Below are 13,995 nucleotides of genomic sequence, written 5' to 3'. Positions count from 1 at the left end.
CCAGTCTGGGTGACAGAGTGAGACTCCAACTCAAAAAATAAAATAAAATAAAATTTCTAATCTGTCCAGGACTGATTCCTTGATAGGATCCATTAAAATCAGTAACTAGAAAAATGAAATTTAAAAGACATAAAACACAACTCCTGGGTTTTCATTATTAGATTCAACAGACATGAAATTACCTGCTAGTTGCTCTACAAGGTTCTAAGTTTTCAGTACTTCACTCATGGAGAGTAGGGAGCCCCAGGACTGACCAGCATCACCTCAGGGTCCACCCTCTGAGGAGTACTTGCTCAAGAACATCAGAGGAGAGGGAAGGTGCCCCTTGAGACATACACTCACAGATATGGGACCTCTAGTTGCTAACTCATGATTGGAGTCACCTAGGTAGACCAGTCCTCAGTCCTTAGCCCTGCTGAGTTTTGTCACCTGAGTTGTGATCCTTATTTATAAGCTAAATCAGGCCAATGCTCATTGAATCTGATCAAAGGAATTTTTCAGAGTCATAGATTTTATTTTATTTTATTTTATTTTATTTTGAGTTGGAGTCTCACTCGGTCACCCAGACTGGAGTGCAGTGGCTACTCCCGGCCACTGCAGCCTTGACCTGCTGGGCTCCGGTGATCCTTCTGCCTCAGCCTTCCAAGTAGCCAGAATTACAGGCATGCGCCACCATGCCTGGCTGATTTTTTGATTTATTGTAGAGATGAGGTCTCACTGACCAGGCGGGTCTTGAACCCACGGGCTCAGGCAATCCACTCACCTCAGCCTCCCAAAGGAGTGGGATTACAGGCTGAGCCACCGAGCCCGGCTGAATCATAGATTTTATTGAAACCCCATACGTGTGACAAAAAAGAAAGTGCCAGTGAGGTTATAGTTTAACAGACATCCCTGGTATTTCTCCTTTTACAAAACAACAGCATCACCTAAATATTATTACCAGGCCAAGCACATTTTTAAGGAAGACAGCCAATCAGGTTGATTGGCTTCAGGGGATCCTATAGTGCACAAGATGATGCAATAATTTCTGCTGCACGGATGTCCCAAGAAGCTCATTGGTCAAGTAACACTTGCAAAGAGAGCTTTCATAACAGAAAGCCAAACAGGATCACATGCTTCATAATGGCCTCAACTCTGGGCAGTCAGGGAATAGCGACACTTCTGTGAACATTTTTGCTTTTCCCCTTGATCAAGAGTTGTATGAATTTGTGGTTTTCTAGGCCAAAACTGGAATTCTGTAAGTACCAAGAGCATTAAAACGTAAATCTAGTGTTAAACTGAGAAACACAAAACTTACAAGTAAAGAAAGAAAAGGGATGAAAATAATTATAGTAAGTCCCATACATATGAACAAGGTTCCATTCTGGGAGTGTGTTTGCAAGTCTAATTTGTTTGTAAGTCCAAGAAAGTTAGCCTACATACCTAACTAACACAATCAGCTATATAGTACTATACTGTAACAGATTTATAATATTTTTCACACAAATAATACTTAAAATACACAAAGGCATGACCATTTGTAGAGGATGTACACGCATGACAATGTATGCCAGACACGTGAACTTACATGATTGAACAGGCAAATGTATGTTCACATCTTTGAAAGTCCAGAACTTCAAGGTCTGTATGTAGGGGGCTTACAGTATTAACAAAAAGAATCTGAGGCAAATAATGTATCTTCAACAAGGGTTGGTAGACTGTGGTCCTCAGGTCCAATATGGCCTGTAGCCTGTTTTGTAAATACAATTTTACTGAAACAGAGCCATGCTCTTTCTTTTCTATATTGTCTCTGGTTGCTTCCATGCAAAACTGCAGAGTTGAGTAGTTGCGACAGAGCCTGTATGGCTTGCAAAGCCTAAAATATTTACTATTGGACCCTTTATAGAGAGAGTTTTCTGATCCCTAAGTCACAAAATGAAGTAGCAGCTGGGTACAAATTTCTTGTCAACACAAAATGATTATGGTTTTGATTTTCTTGGGCTGTTCTTACTGTACTCAATCTTATGGATTAAAGATGTGAATCTGGTGAGGTCAAGGGTTCCCCCTATTGATTGAGGTTATTTAATGGCCAGGAGTTTAGGCTGGAATTTTTGTCAGTGACCCTGGTAGGTGTTCCTGATCCCTAGTTATAGCTGTCATCTTGGTGTCTCTATAAATTCTAGTGAGGGAATTTACATTGCCCTGGTCCCTGGATCCAAATAATGCAAGCCACCTAATTATCTGAGGCTGAACTTCTTCCTGTGTGGGTTTTACATATCTTTGGCCATTAAGATGTCCATGTGTATGCTCCTTCTAACTCTAAAGACCTGGAAACGTTGCAGATCTTAAGATAGCTTAGTGTGTTTTTCATCCAACTCATGAGACTCATGTTCTTTCATATTCTCAGGACCATATGGTACTGGGAGAACAGTAACATGAGAGTTTAATACGTGTCACCTCTGGAAAGATGATTTTCTGTTTACTTATGAATACCAAAGTGGAGACCTGGCTATCTGCCAGGCACTCTACATGGAAAGCTTTCTAGGTTTTTAAAATTTCTGCCCCAACCTCTGACTGTTGTCTCAGCTATACCTGATTTGCATCTGCAATTCATTCCAGCAACTTTCTTTAGAGTTTTCAAAGCACCCAACTTAATCCTCAAAGAAGCAGCAACGCTCTGCATATTCTAGTTTCATCCATTGAAGCAATAGTTAAGTGATACATAATTATCAGAAGTTCATGCATAAACAGGTCTGGGAACCTCCCAGTGACCTGTGTGGTGGGAGAGAGATGCCCAGGGTGATAGAGGACAAAGTGTCGGCCCTGGGCTGTCAGAGGGTCTAAATAGCATCAGCTAATGAGTTGGATGGGTCCAAGTTGGTCAAGAATGTGCCCATTGTGCTTTGGCCTGGGATAGTGGGCTAGCTCTGCCTCTGGCTGACTGTGCCACTCACTGACTCCTTGGCCTTGGGCCTTCACCTTTTGAGGCATCAGATTTTGGCCTGTAAAATGCAGGACCAAGAGTCTGTGCTGACTTAGCATCACCTGTTGGATTGGGGGTTGTTTTTCCATTGCAGACAAAATGAACTTTCTGCGCTTGGCTGACCTCCTCAACATCCAGGTGGTCACCATCAACATCAAGAGACATCCGCTGGAAACCTGGGTGCCACGGGTGTACCAGTCATCCACAAGCCTCTTGGTCCAGAAGATGGTTCGACACAGGCAAGTGAGACGGGCCAGTGTTCTGTGATGTTGCTTTAAAAATAGAGGAATCTGTTAATGCTAATTAGGACTGTCAAGTTGAGTCAAAGCCCAGCTATCATATTTTTTTTCACCCATTTTTCACCCCACACTTGGTAAGGAAGATGAACATGCCAGTCTCCTGGAAGGCATGTGGGTGTTCAGGGTGAAGGTTTTTTAGAAGCTTTCTTAGTTAAGGATGTTGATTTCCCAGGGACAAGTAACAGGCATGTGATGATCCTGTGCTGAACCCTAAACTTTCTCCCTGCCCTCTGATTCTGCCTAAGCTTTCATCTGATTCAGGTGCTGTGCACACACAGGAGAACCTGGGAAAACCACGGTTTTCTCATCTCTCCTCATTCCACCTGCGTTTTCTCCTTGGAGGGAAGGCCTGCCTCAGGGTCAGCGGGAGGCAGGTGAATTTCAGAGCCTGGCTGCACTGGAAGGGGAGTGCGTGTTGGTGATCCCATGCTCATCATGTTGCTGAGAAACAGTAGCCCAGGAGGGCCCTGAATAGGCTGGTGTTCCTTTCACTGAAATGTGGGATGACAGGGTCGCTTTCTCTCTTTTTTTTTTTTTCGTGCCAGGATTTTTGTCTGGGTTTTTGATGTCATCATTCTAATAAATGCCATATTCATTGCTCTGGATGAGAAGAACCCCTTCATTTCCTACGCAGAATGGCTCTTCCTTTCTCTCTATGTTATCGAGATTCTCCTGAAGTTGTACACATACGAGCCCAGAGCCTATTTTGAAAGGAAGCAGTTCTGGAACTGGTAAGACTGTACCCCGGGGAGGGGAGAGGAGGCCACAGGGGTGAGAGGGGTCTTTCTGCCACAATCTGGGGAACATGGCTGCCTTTCTCCAAGCTCCATCTGGCTGGTTTTGAGGGATCTTTTAATGAGATCCTAGGGCCAGGGAAACATCTGGTTCAGTAAAAACTGTTATTTATGATGGCAGTTTGAACTGACTCTAGCTAAAATTAGAACCACAGATCATGGCATCTTGAATTTGGAAAGGATCTTAAAAAAATAAAAAGGAAAGCACAGCTTTTTCTTTTATTTTCTTACAACACTTCTGACATCAAATGTGTAGGTATTTTCCTCATACCAACCGATTTCCAACTCTTTGGACACCAACTAGATATCCTCTAATTCAACTCAATTCTGACACCATCTATCTGCAGTGAGCAGCAGATCCCACAGGTTGAGGACTCAGTCCCACAAGACCACACCACCTTAAAGGTCAGTCTAAAGTCCTGTGCTTCTGACTGACTCTTTGTAAAACAGAGGTTCCCATGGCCTTCTCCTTGGGTTTGATAAAAAATTTGCCAGAAAAGCTCACAGAACTCAAAAACACAGCTTACTTAGTAGATTGCTGGTTTATTGTAAAAAAATAACAACTCAGAAAAAGCCAGATGGAAGAGATGCCTAGGACAAGTTTCAGGGAAGGGACATGGAACTTCCATGTCCTCTCTGGGCACACCGCCCTCTAGCACCTCCAGGTGTTCACCAGCCCAGAAGCTCTCCCAACACCAACCTTTGGGATTTTATGGAGCCCCATTATGTATGCTTAATTGATTATACTATTATTGGCCATTGGTGATCAACTCAACCTTTACCCCCCCCTTCTCTCCAAGGGGGTTGGTGAGGAGGGGTGCGATCGAAAGTTCCAACCCTCTAATCACATGGCTGGTTCTCTTGGCATCCCGCCCCCATCCTTAGGGACTTTCCAAAAGTCACCCCATTAATATAAACTCAGGTGGAACTGAAAGGTCTTGTTATAAATAACAGGAGATACATCTTTCACCTTAATCACTCTTAACATTCAGGAATCTGCGAGGACTTTAGGAGCTCTGGCCAGGAACCATGGATGAAGACCAAATAAATATTTCTTATTCTCACAGTCTTAGAAAATCATGCCCATCAAGGCAGTTCCTTGCATAGGTCCTTCCACCCGCTAGTCTCATTGTTGGAAATCTCTGCCTATGTGACTAGACAGGACTGTCAGCAAGCTTCTCCCTGGGCTGGGGATGTCTCCTCTCCAGGTTGCGTTACCCTTGGTCTCAAACCATCATCCACGTGCTGCAAATCAGCCTGTGTATCTGGAGTCCACTGTGTGTCAGACCCTTTGGGACACAGAGGCACAGGCGCAGGCCTGACACTGCTCTAAGTGCCAAGAAAGTCATCATGATTTGCATGTGGCCGAGTGAGGAACAATCAGTGTTGTCCAATATTTTGCCATCCTTAGGTATCATTGTCAGAGAAAAAGTAATGACATGATGAATTTCTTTTCAGTTAAAAAGTTACAATGCGTTTAGTAAATTTAATGCCAAGAAAGATTGTAATATGTATTCTGAAAGTATGTCAAAGTATTCTTACAAGTATAGGTCTATTTTGGAAGACAAAGTGATATGAATGAGTTGTTTCCTACAAATTCCCTTGCGTGATTCTTTGGAGTAGCCAGTGGATACTCAACGAGTTGTTCAAACAGAGTGTTTCTTGCTTCACACCTGCTGTCCTAAAAATTATGGAACTAGGTTTTATGGCTGGGTCATTGCTCTGCATAAGATGCTGGATTCGAAGTTTTCTTAGCACCCATCATATCCTGAGCATGGTGGTCTTTCCCTTGACTCATAACCAACTTGCTTCCTCCCTGTTAGGTTTGATACGCTGATCATCATTGCTGCCCTGGTGGCCACTGTGGCCAATGCTACCATTCAGTCAGGTCAGTGCCACCACCTCCTGTGTTCAATCAGCAGCCTGTTGAACATTCATTGTGCACCACTGAGATGTCTGGGAGTGAGGGGGAGAGGACACGAGAATTATTCAAAATGTTACATGTTCTTGAGAGCGATGGCAGCTTTGTGTTCAGCCGTATTATAGAGATTTTGTGTGCAGGCATCCATCACACCAAACACCTGGTTATCTCTCCATGGACCCTCCATCTCAGGGCTGACCTCCACACCCTTAACCCTATGCCCTCCTTGGCCCCTGACCCAGGTCCCTGCACACTACCCTCTTCTTTTTGCCATCCTCTGGCTTCACCAACACGTACCCCCAACCTATGCACATTCCTTCCTGTAGACTGCAGGTGGTATTATTTAAGATAGTGCAGCTTCTTAACATAACTCTATGAAATGCATTCTGGGTGGGAAGCTGCTTGTTGAAAGGTGTTCTGTACAACTGGATCCAGAGTCACATTTTTTTTTTTTTTTTTTTGAGTTGGAGTCTCACTCTGTCACCCAGACTGGAGTGCAGTGGCCGCTCCCGGCCACCGCAGCCTCAGCCTGCTGGGCTCCGGCGATCCTTCCGCCTCAGCCTTCCAAGTAGCTGGAACTACAGGCGTGTGCTACCACGCCCGGCTCATTTTGATTTATTGTAGAGATGAGGTCTCGCCAAGTTGCCCAGGCGGGTCTCGAACCCACGGGCTCAGGCAATCCACTCATGATGGTTAATGTCTACACCTACACTCACGGTTCCTTAGCTCTGAGGGAGGGAGTGGAACCACACAGGTCTGCCCTGGCTTCAATTTCAGGGTGGTTTGTAATTCAAGGCGGTGCTGCCTCATTGATCCGAGGCACCGTCCCTTCTTGAAGTGAGGTTGCATCATTCCCTGGTAATCAGAGGCTCAGACCTCATTGAATAAAAAGGACAAGCTAGAGGCCCTGAGAAGATGGATTGTTAAGTGACCGTTCCTTTTCCAGCAAGTAAATACAACAGTCAGCAGATACTGGATATTGTCTTGATACTGAGAATACTCCGACTCTTAAGGGTCATCATCAGCATTCAGAGGTAAATATGAAATGGTGTGAGATGCTGCATGTGGAGGGTCCCCACACTGGGCCTGGTGGGAGGCACTCCTGCCTTGAACCCATAGTCACGCTTGACTATGAGTCCAGGATGTAACTTGTGTAGAGGACTTTCTCACTGTTTGACACGCTGATCATCATTGCTGCCCTGGTGGCCACAGCGGTCAGTGCTCTGGGGTGGCAGTGGAGGGGAGAGAAGCAGTAAGGAGCACTCATATAGCAGCCCCCCCAAGAGATTCTGTCAGCCACAGTTATCCCTGTGACCTGGCCCTGAATAGCGCCTGCTTGCACGGTTACTGAGTACAAGTAGTCCTGATGGCAGCTAATGCTAACTGGAGTGTACTAGCCATTGTCTTATCAAATCCTGTCTACAATCCCTGATATGAGGACTTTTATGATATGTCATTTTCAGGTGATGCCACTGAAGTTCAGAGAGGCTAAGTAACTTCCCCAGTGGTGCATGGCTAGAAAGAGGCAGACCAGGATGCAAACCCAGGAGTCCGACCCCAAAGCCCAGATAAACCCCACCCTTGGTTGTTGATGGGCCAGCTTCCTTTCAGGGAATGCTGGAAGACGGCTCTATCTGAGGACCGGCTTTCTTCTTCAGAAAGTGTACAGTTGTCAGCATGGACTTCCAGAATCGCCTTAAAACAGGCTTGATTTGGATGGAGAAAAAGGTGGAGGAAAAAAGCAGATGAGGCTAGATCAGCACTCATCCATGCCTTCCTAGCAAGGTCTCTGTGATGACCTTTCTCTGGTTGGTTGAGCCTGCTTTGCTTTGCTTCAGTGGAAACTACTTCAGTGGTTAACCCTCACACCACCAGCGTGGTGGGTGGACCATTTCTGACAAAGGTGAATTCCTGAGGACACTTAAAAGACTAGATTCAGTCCTGGGGAGGGCTGTGAAGGGAAGCATTCTTGTGTGGTGTGACTTTTACCTTCCATCTTCCCCTGTGCCCTGTGTTGGAAACTTTGTTCTGTCCTAGATTCCGGATTATAGTGACCACTTTAATCAACATTGGCCCCACGATGCTGACATTTGGTGGACTTGTCTTCGTAAGTAGCCGCTCTGGTTGCTATTCAATGTGAAGTAAGTGGCAGTGTTCATTCTTGGCAACTCTCGGAAAACCTTATGTTAAGGGGAGAAAGAAAGGGAGAATGAGTAAATGAGATTCATTCTTATAAAGTTTCTCGAAACATTGGGCATACATCAGTTAAGTCACATGGGCTGCTACAGTAAACACCAACAATCCAGTGGGCTAACCCAACTATAGTTTCTTTCCCACCCACGATCCAGCTTGGTATTCCTTGCTAGCAAATGGTTCTCAAGGAGGTAGGCTTGCCTACGCCCCACCCCAGCCATAGATCCTGCCTCACTCTGGTGTGGAGACAGAGCCCACCTGCTTCTTGAGATTCCCAGTGGTGAGGATGAGGTCATACAAAGCGACATGGAGGCCTGGCCTCTCATCCTGGGGTAGTTCCACGCTGTGGATGAGGGATCCATATCCCTCTGTGGTTGTCGCTGAAACAGGGCCCTTGTTTTTCTTTTCACTGATAATGGTAAAAAAATTTCATTAGCACAGAGGAATGAAAGACCAACTGTAAGCCACCCATTCCCGCCCCCCAAATCCCTCTTTCCCAGAAGCAACCATTGTTAAGAGCTTCTTGTTATTCTTCCTAATATTTCTCTGCATGTGAGTATATCATCTGCATACCTGTTGACATCTGGTTTATTGTTTAATGGAGCAATATTTTAAAAATATTGTTAGGAAAGTGTCTTCCATTGAATATTTTTGTCCTGTGTTCTGTGAGGCACATGTCTCCAGGTAGGCTCTGCTGTGGTTAAGAGGGTCCCACGGAGGGAGGTCCAGGACATATCTGCCCAGCCCTGAGACTGATATAGGTGGTCTAGCCTTTTGCCATCCCAAGTGAGTCATGCTTGTGCGTGTATCTGTGTGCCAATGTGAGTGTATCTGTTGGATACATTCCTAGAAGTGAACTGCTAGGTCAAAGGTAAACGGGCTCAAAATTTGGGTGGACAGCGTCACCTTGCCTTCCCAAAGTTGTGTTCCCATTCATATTCCAACAGTATGTGACAGCATGTTTCTCTGCACTCCTCACAACTGGGGTGCATTAAATGTTTCCATGTTTTCCAATCTGAAAGGTGAGGAAATAGTATTGTGTTGTTTTCATATGCATCTGTTTCGTTTTTCATGAGGCAGGGCATCTTTTCCATGTTCTTTCAGCCGTGTATACTTATTTTTTTGGTGAACAGCCTATGTGAATACATCTGTGGTCCATTCTTTTATTAGTTTTTTAAAAATATGATTTGGAGGACTATTTGGCTATTAAGGATAGGCCCTTGGTAAGCTGCAAAAGCAATTATTGTTCCTTGTCTGCCACCATTTTTGTTTTTACAATAGAGAATTTTTGTTTTGCTTTGGGGGGGCGTATAAAAGATTAAGTTTATTATATAGTCACACCTATCCATCTTTTATTTTATAGTTTCTGAGTTTTACGTCATGGTCAGTTAGGCCTTTTTCTACATAATTTTTTCCCCTAGAACGTTTATAGTTTTATTTTTTGCACTTAACCCTTTGGCACCTTTGACATTTATTTTGGTATCAAAAATAAGATAAAACTCTAATTTCTAAATAATTTTTTTCCCTAAAGGACTATTATTTATTGAGTACTTAACCCACGAGCTTGCTAGCAGCTTCATTTTTGACTTTATAAATGAACCTGAGGTGGGGGGGTCAAGGTATGATCCAGCCGGTCATATCCCCTGACCCTCCATGGATAGCTCAGGCTTCCCTGACAGTGGCTGAGGGGCTTATCCCTGCCCACCTTCTTCTCGAAGCTGCTTGGATTATTGGCTGGGTAGGGTGACCCTCCCTGGGAACACCAGTAGTGCCCTTTGACGGGCCCTGGGAACATGACAGGGCAGTACCTGCCATGCTTCCTGCTGCTTCTGTGTACCCCTTCCCCTGGGATTCCACAGCTTTGGACACCCACTGGTGTCCCGGTGTCTCTCATTCTAGGTGGTCTACTATGCTTTTGCAATCATCGGGATGGGCGTGTTCCATGGCAAAGTCCAGTTCTTTGACCCGAATTCCACCGCTCCTGATGCCACGGTTTGTGGGAGCCCGGCCTTGAGGGGCTCAGCATTTGCCAGAGGCAGGTACTGCAAGAACAACTTCAATGACCTCGCCTCTTCATTCATTGTGCTGATGGAGCTCACGGTGGTTAACCAGTGGCACGATATCCTTTCTGGAGAAGCGGGGTGACCCACAGTGGTGGGGCGGGGGATGCTGGAAGTCAATTCTCAGAGGAGGATAACCTCTGGGCATCTCTGAGCTCAGGGGGGCCTGCTGGGCTTCTCGAAGGTCTGGTTCCTTAGCCTCCTTCCTACTCATTGCAGACGGCTTTGCCCTCGTGACCCACCAGGCTGCAAAGCTGTATTTCATCTTGTTCCACATCGTGGTTGTCATCCTCATCGTAAAGTGAGTTTCCTCCTGCCATCCTGGCCATTTAGGTCTCCTCTTTCATATGTCTTACTGCTGGCACTTCCCCTCGCCCTGTCCCACCCTGTGAAGGTCGTGGAGGGGTCTCCTCTCCCCACTAGATGCTCAGCCTCTGGAGGGAGGCCTTTTCTGTTCACACGTGTGTACCTCACAGCGTCCACAGCATCTGACACATCCGCGTGCGATAGATGTCTCAGAGCCTCACGAGGAGTTTGGGTCAGGAGGATGCGGGGGTGCCGGCTGGTCTTCCCGCCCTTCCCCACTGCGATTGAATCACCTCTAGAGCGTCCCAGCTGAACCGCTGCCCAGCCTCTGCTTAAATTCATACAGCCGCTGGGACTCATTAGAACCCGAGTCAGTTCCCCCATTGTCTGGCTTTGGTCCTTAGGTCTTTCGTAGGTGAAAAGGAAATGTGTCCCCTGGTGATGCTTATAAAAGGAGAATGTGTGCCCTGGTAATTCTAGTAGAAGGGAAATGTGCCTTCTGGCAAATTCACTGGTTCCAGTTCTGTCCTGACCTGCTTTCCATGGGAGAACTCACACCGTGACAGGGTTCTCCTTCCGGCTGAAATATTTGACTCTAGCTCCCTGGTTCCTCATGTGGCCTGCATTTGAATTCCTGTGATCCCTGTGATTCTCATTGTGTTTTTTGGTTGGCAGGACTCCCCTCCACCCCAAAGCCTGGGCCTGGAATTCTTGGGGTGACAGCTTAGCATCCGTGCCTTCCTTGTCATATCAGGGCTGTGCTGGCCCCCTCACCCTTGCTGACTGTGGTTCAAGAGTGCCTCAAGGATGTCCTAGCAGAGGAGGGGAGAAGAGAAGCCCCTGCAGGTGGCTGTGGTTCAGCAGCTTATCGCGCACAGCCGTTGGGAACATGGAGTGGGAAGAGGGTGAGGTGCCTACCCGAATGGCCCACAGAGAGGGCCCCCGAGTGCCCGCTCAGGCCTAGGCTGGAATTTTTTCCTACCTCCTCTAAAAAACCTGCTGTGGCCTTGGGCTACGTTGCCATTATTGTCAAGTCAGAAAGGGTGAAGGCTCTGAGATTTGACCCTACTTGCAAGCTAACTGGTTCATCTGCCACACACATACTAACAAAGAACATGAGACAAAGAACTTGTAATTCACTGCAAGAGAAGCCGCCAGAGCAATACTTCGTGTCAGTTCCCTGAAGCCCCACAGGGCAGTGACTCCAAAATTAGAAGACTGGGTTTCATGTAGGGCAGCTGGTGTCCTGCCCATCCTGCCCTCACAGGAGAGAGAGAGCGCGCGCTTGAGAGAGCCAGAGCAGAGGGGAAGGGAGAGTGGGGGAGAGGGAGAAGGAGGGAGGGAGGAAAAGAAAGGGTGAGAGCGGGGGAGAAAGAGAAAGAAACTGCCTTTATCTTTACTCTAGACTATAAGCAAAGCACCTGGGAGGGAAGGCGAGGTCTTTTCTTTTTTGCCCCGGACTGTCCGTAGGGAAGGAGACATCGCTAAGTGCTACTATCCCAGACACACATTCCTAAGATAACTCTAAAAGCCTTTGCGTAGGGATGTTAGACACCTGAGATATTTGCAGAGAATCATCTCCCAACAAGTATTTCACTTAAGCTTCTCCTTCACTCATAGTGGATTTTCTCCTGAAGTCCACTTTTCAGACAGGCTGCAGAGGAGGGATGATACTCCAGATGAACGGAAGTCACGTCCGGTCCTTGAGAGATGTCGTGTTTCTTGTCAATCCTACCTTCTTCTGTATTTCCTTGACAACAGCTGGCTGCCCTTTTGTTTGCGTTGAATGTTCTTTGGATCCAGGATTCATCACCTGAGCCACAGCCGATCAACTTAACCCCTTTATCCCTTCCTCATCCTCAGCATTTTCATAGCATTTGTCTTGGAGGCGTTCTTTGTGGCGTATTCATTGGAGAAAGGTGAAGTAGAAACTGCTATTGAGAGGAAGATTCAAGAGCTCGGAGTGGGAATCCAAGAGTGAGTGGATGTTTCTCTGGATGGCCCTCAGAGTGGGCCGCACTTGCACAACCCTGCCCTTGCGAAGTCGGTCCATCGGTGGCCCGTGGCAGCCGGCCTGGCCCTTTGGACCCGTGTTAGGGCCCCTAGATGTGGCTGGACCCTGCCCACCAGGCCATGCCTGGGAGACCACTCAAGGGACTCGGCTGGGGGACCTGACCTGCTCCTGTTGTCTCTTCCTCCTCATAGGGAAGAAGTGCAGGATGGGAAGCTCACTGATCCCGTGGATGCCAAGGACGGTGGCTTTCGTGGGGATGACAGAGACAACAAGAGGAAGGCCTTGAAGGGGTTGTACTGCCGAATTGCATCGAAAAGTAAGTTTCAACCTGATGCAAAACTAGAACTGACCTATCTCCGGTCTGTCCTCACAGCAACGGTGGGCTGTTTCCAGAATGCAGATCTGACCTCCAGTGACTTCCCGTTGCTCAAGGATAAAGACAAGGCCCCTCACCATGGCTGTGGCTGCCCACATACCTGACTTCTCTCAGCATCTCAGCCTCTCACCCTTCACACCAGGCCTGCCATGCCTGCTATACTTAGCCCCTTGGCTCCCCTGCTTTTTCCTGCCACAGGGCCTTTGCATGTGCTGTGTTCTCTCCTTGGCTCACTCTCACCTTTCTGCTTTGGGTAATCAAGACCCCTCATCTGCTTAGGCAACCCTTCCTCAGGGAAGCCCCTAGTCTCCCCAAAAGCTCTCCTTCTCTCCTCTCAGGAATGCTGGGAGCACATTCATCACTGAATGGCTATTTTGGACTCCATCTGTCTTCCTTGTAGACTCCAAGCTCCATGTGGGCAAGGGCGTGCCTTTTTGGTTCTCTGTGTCCCGCGGGCCTAACAATGTCCTTGGGATATAGGAGCCCTTAACAACCAGTTGCTTACTTCCTTAATTCTTCAATAAATTAATAACTAGCTGAGAAACCTAAAGCAGTCTGCATCTCAGTTTGGGCTCTGGCTGAGGTGCCCTGCAATAAGCTCAGTCTGAGGAATAGGGCATAGAGGCAGGAGTGGGTGAGCATGCAGCCCTTAAGGGTAGCCGCCCCCTCCTCACCCCGGAGACCTTCAAGAAGCACTTTCTCTGCCAGATGTGGTGGCGGACACCTCTAATGTCAGCCGTTTGGGAGGCCAAGGCAGGAAAATTGCTTGAGCCCAGGAGTTCGAGACCAGCCTGGGCAACATGGTGAGACCTTATCTCTAAAATAATAATTTTTAAAAAAATTTAAAAAGCAGCACTTTCTCCTTGGTGTTCAGGGCCTCTCATGGATGGGGAGCTATGGGACAAGCACCAGGATGAATGACTGACTTCCTGACGTTTGCAGCCTTTTTTGTCAAGGAGTACTTGGTTACTGTGCACAGGGCCATGACTTTGACTCTGCGCCATCCTTTGAGAAGGGCTTGGCCTACCCAGGCCCAGTGCTTTTGGGACCCCAGCACATCCAGATTCCAT

At 47.0% G+C, this 13,995-nt stretch overlaps 1 protein-coding gene across 1 annotated transcript in view; it reads left to right on the top strand.

Annotated features, from left to right (window-relative positions):
- The window catches only part of LOC103257355 (two pore calcium channel protein 2-like), a 40,930-nt gene that overhangs the window by 26,765 nt on the left and 170 nt on the right, over nucleotides 1–13,995 (top strand). The window contains exons 10-18 of the mRNA XM_021710926.1: nucleotides 3,057–3,201; nucleotides 3,807–3,992; nucleotides 5,879–5,943; nucleotides 6,923–7,010; nucleotides 8,014–8,083; nucleotides 10,069–10,288; nucleotides 10,440–10,530; nucleotides 12,399–12,512; nucleotides 12,741–12,865. Coding sequence (XP_021566601.1) covers nucleotides 3,057–3,201; nucleotides 3,807–3,992; nucleotides 5,879–5,943; nucleotides 6,923–7,010; nucleotides 8,014–8,083; nucleotides 10,069–10,288; nucleotides 10,440–10,530; nucleotides 12,399–12,512; nucleotides 12,741–12,865 — 1,104 coding nt within the window. The remainder of the gene's footprint in view (nucleotides 1–3,056; nucleotides 3,202–3,806; nucleotides 3,993–5,878; nucleotides 5,944–6,922; nucleotides 7,011–8,013; nucleotides 8,084–10,068; nucleotides 10,289–10,439; nucleotides 10,531–12,398; nucleotides 12,513–12,740; nucleotides 12,866–13,995) is intronic.

The sequence above is a fragment of the Carlito syrichta genome, unplaced genomic scaffold (genome assembly GCF_000164805.1).
Source record: "Carlito syrichta isolate Samal-C Ts95f unplaced genomic scaffold, Tarsius_syrichta-2.0.1 Scaffold301652, whole genome shotgun sequence".
NCBI lineage: Eukaryota > Metazoa > Chordata > Mammalia > Primates > Tarsiidae > Carlito > Carlito syrichta.
The sequence above is the reverse complement of the archived record's forward strand: the minus strand, read 5'-3'. Positions and strand labels throughout refer to the sequence as shown.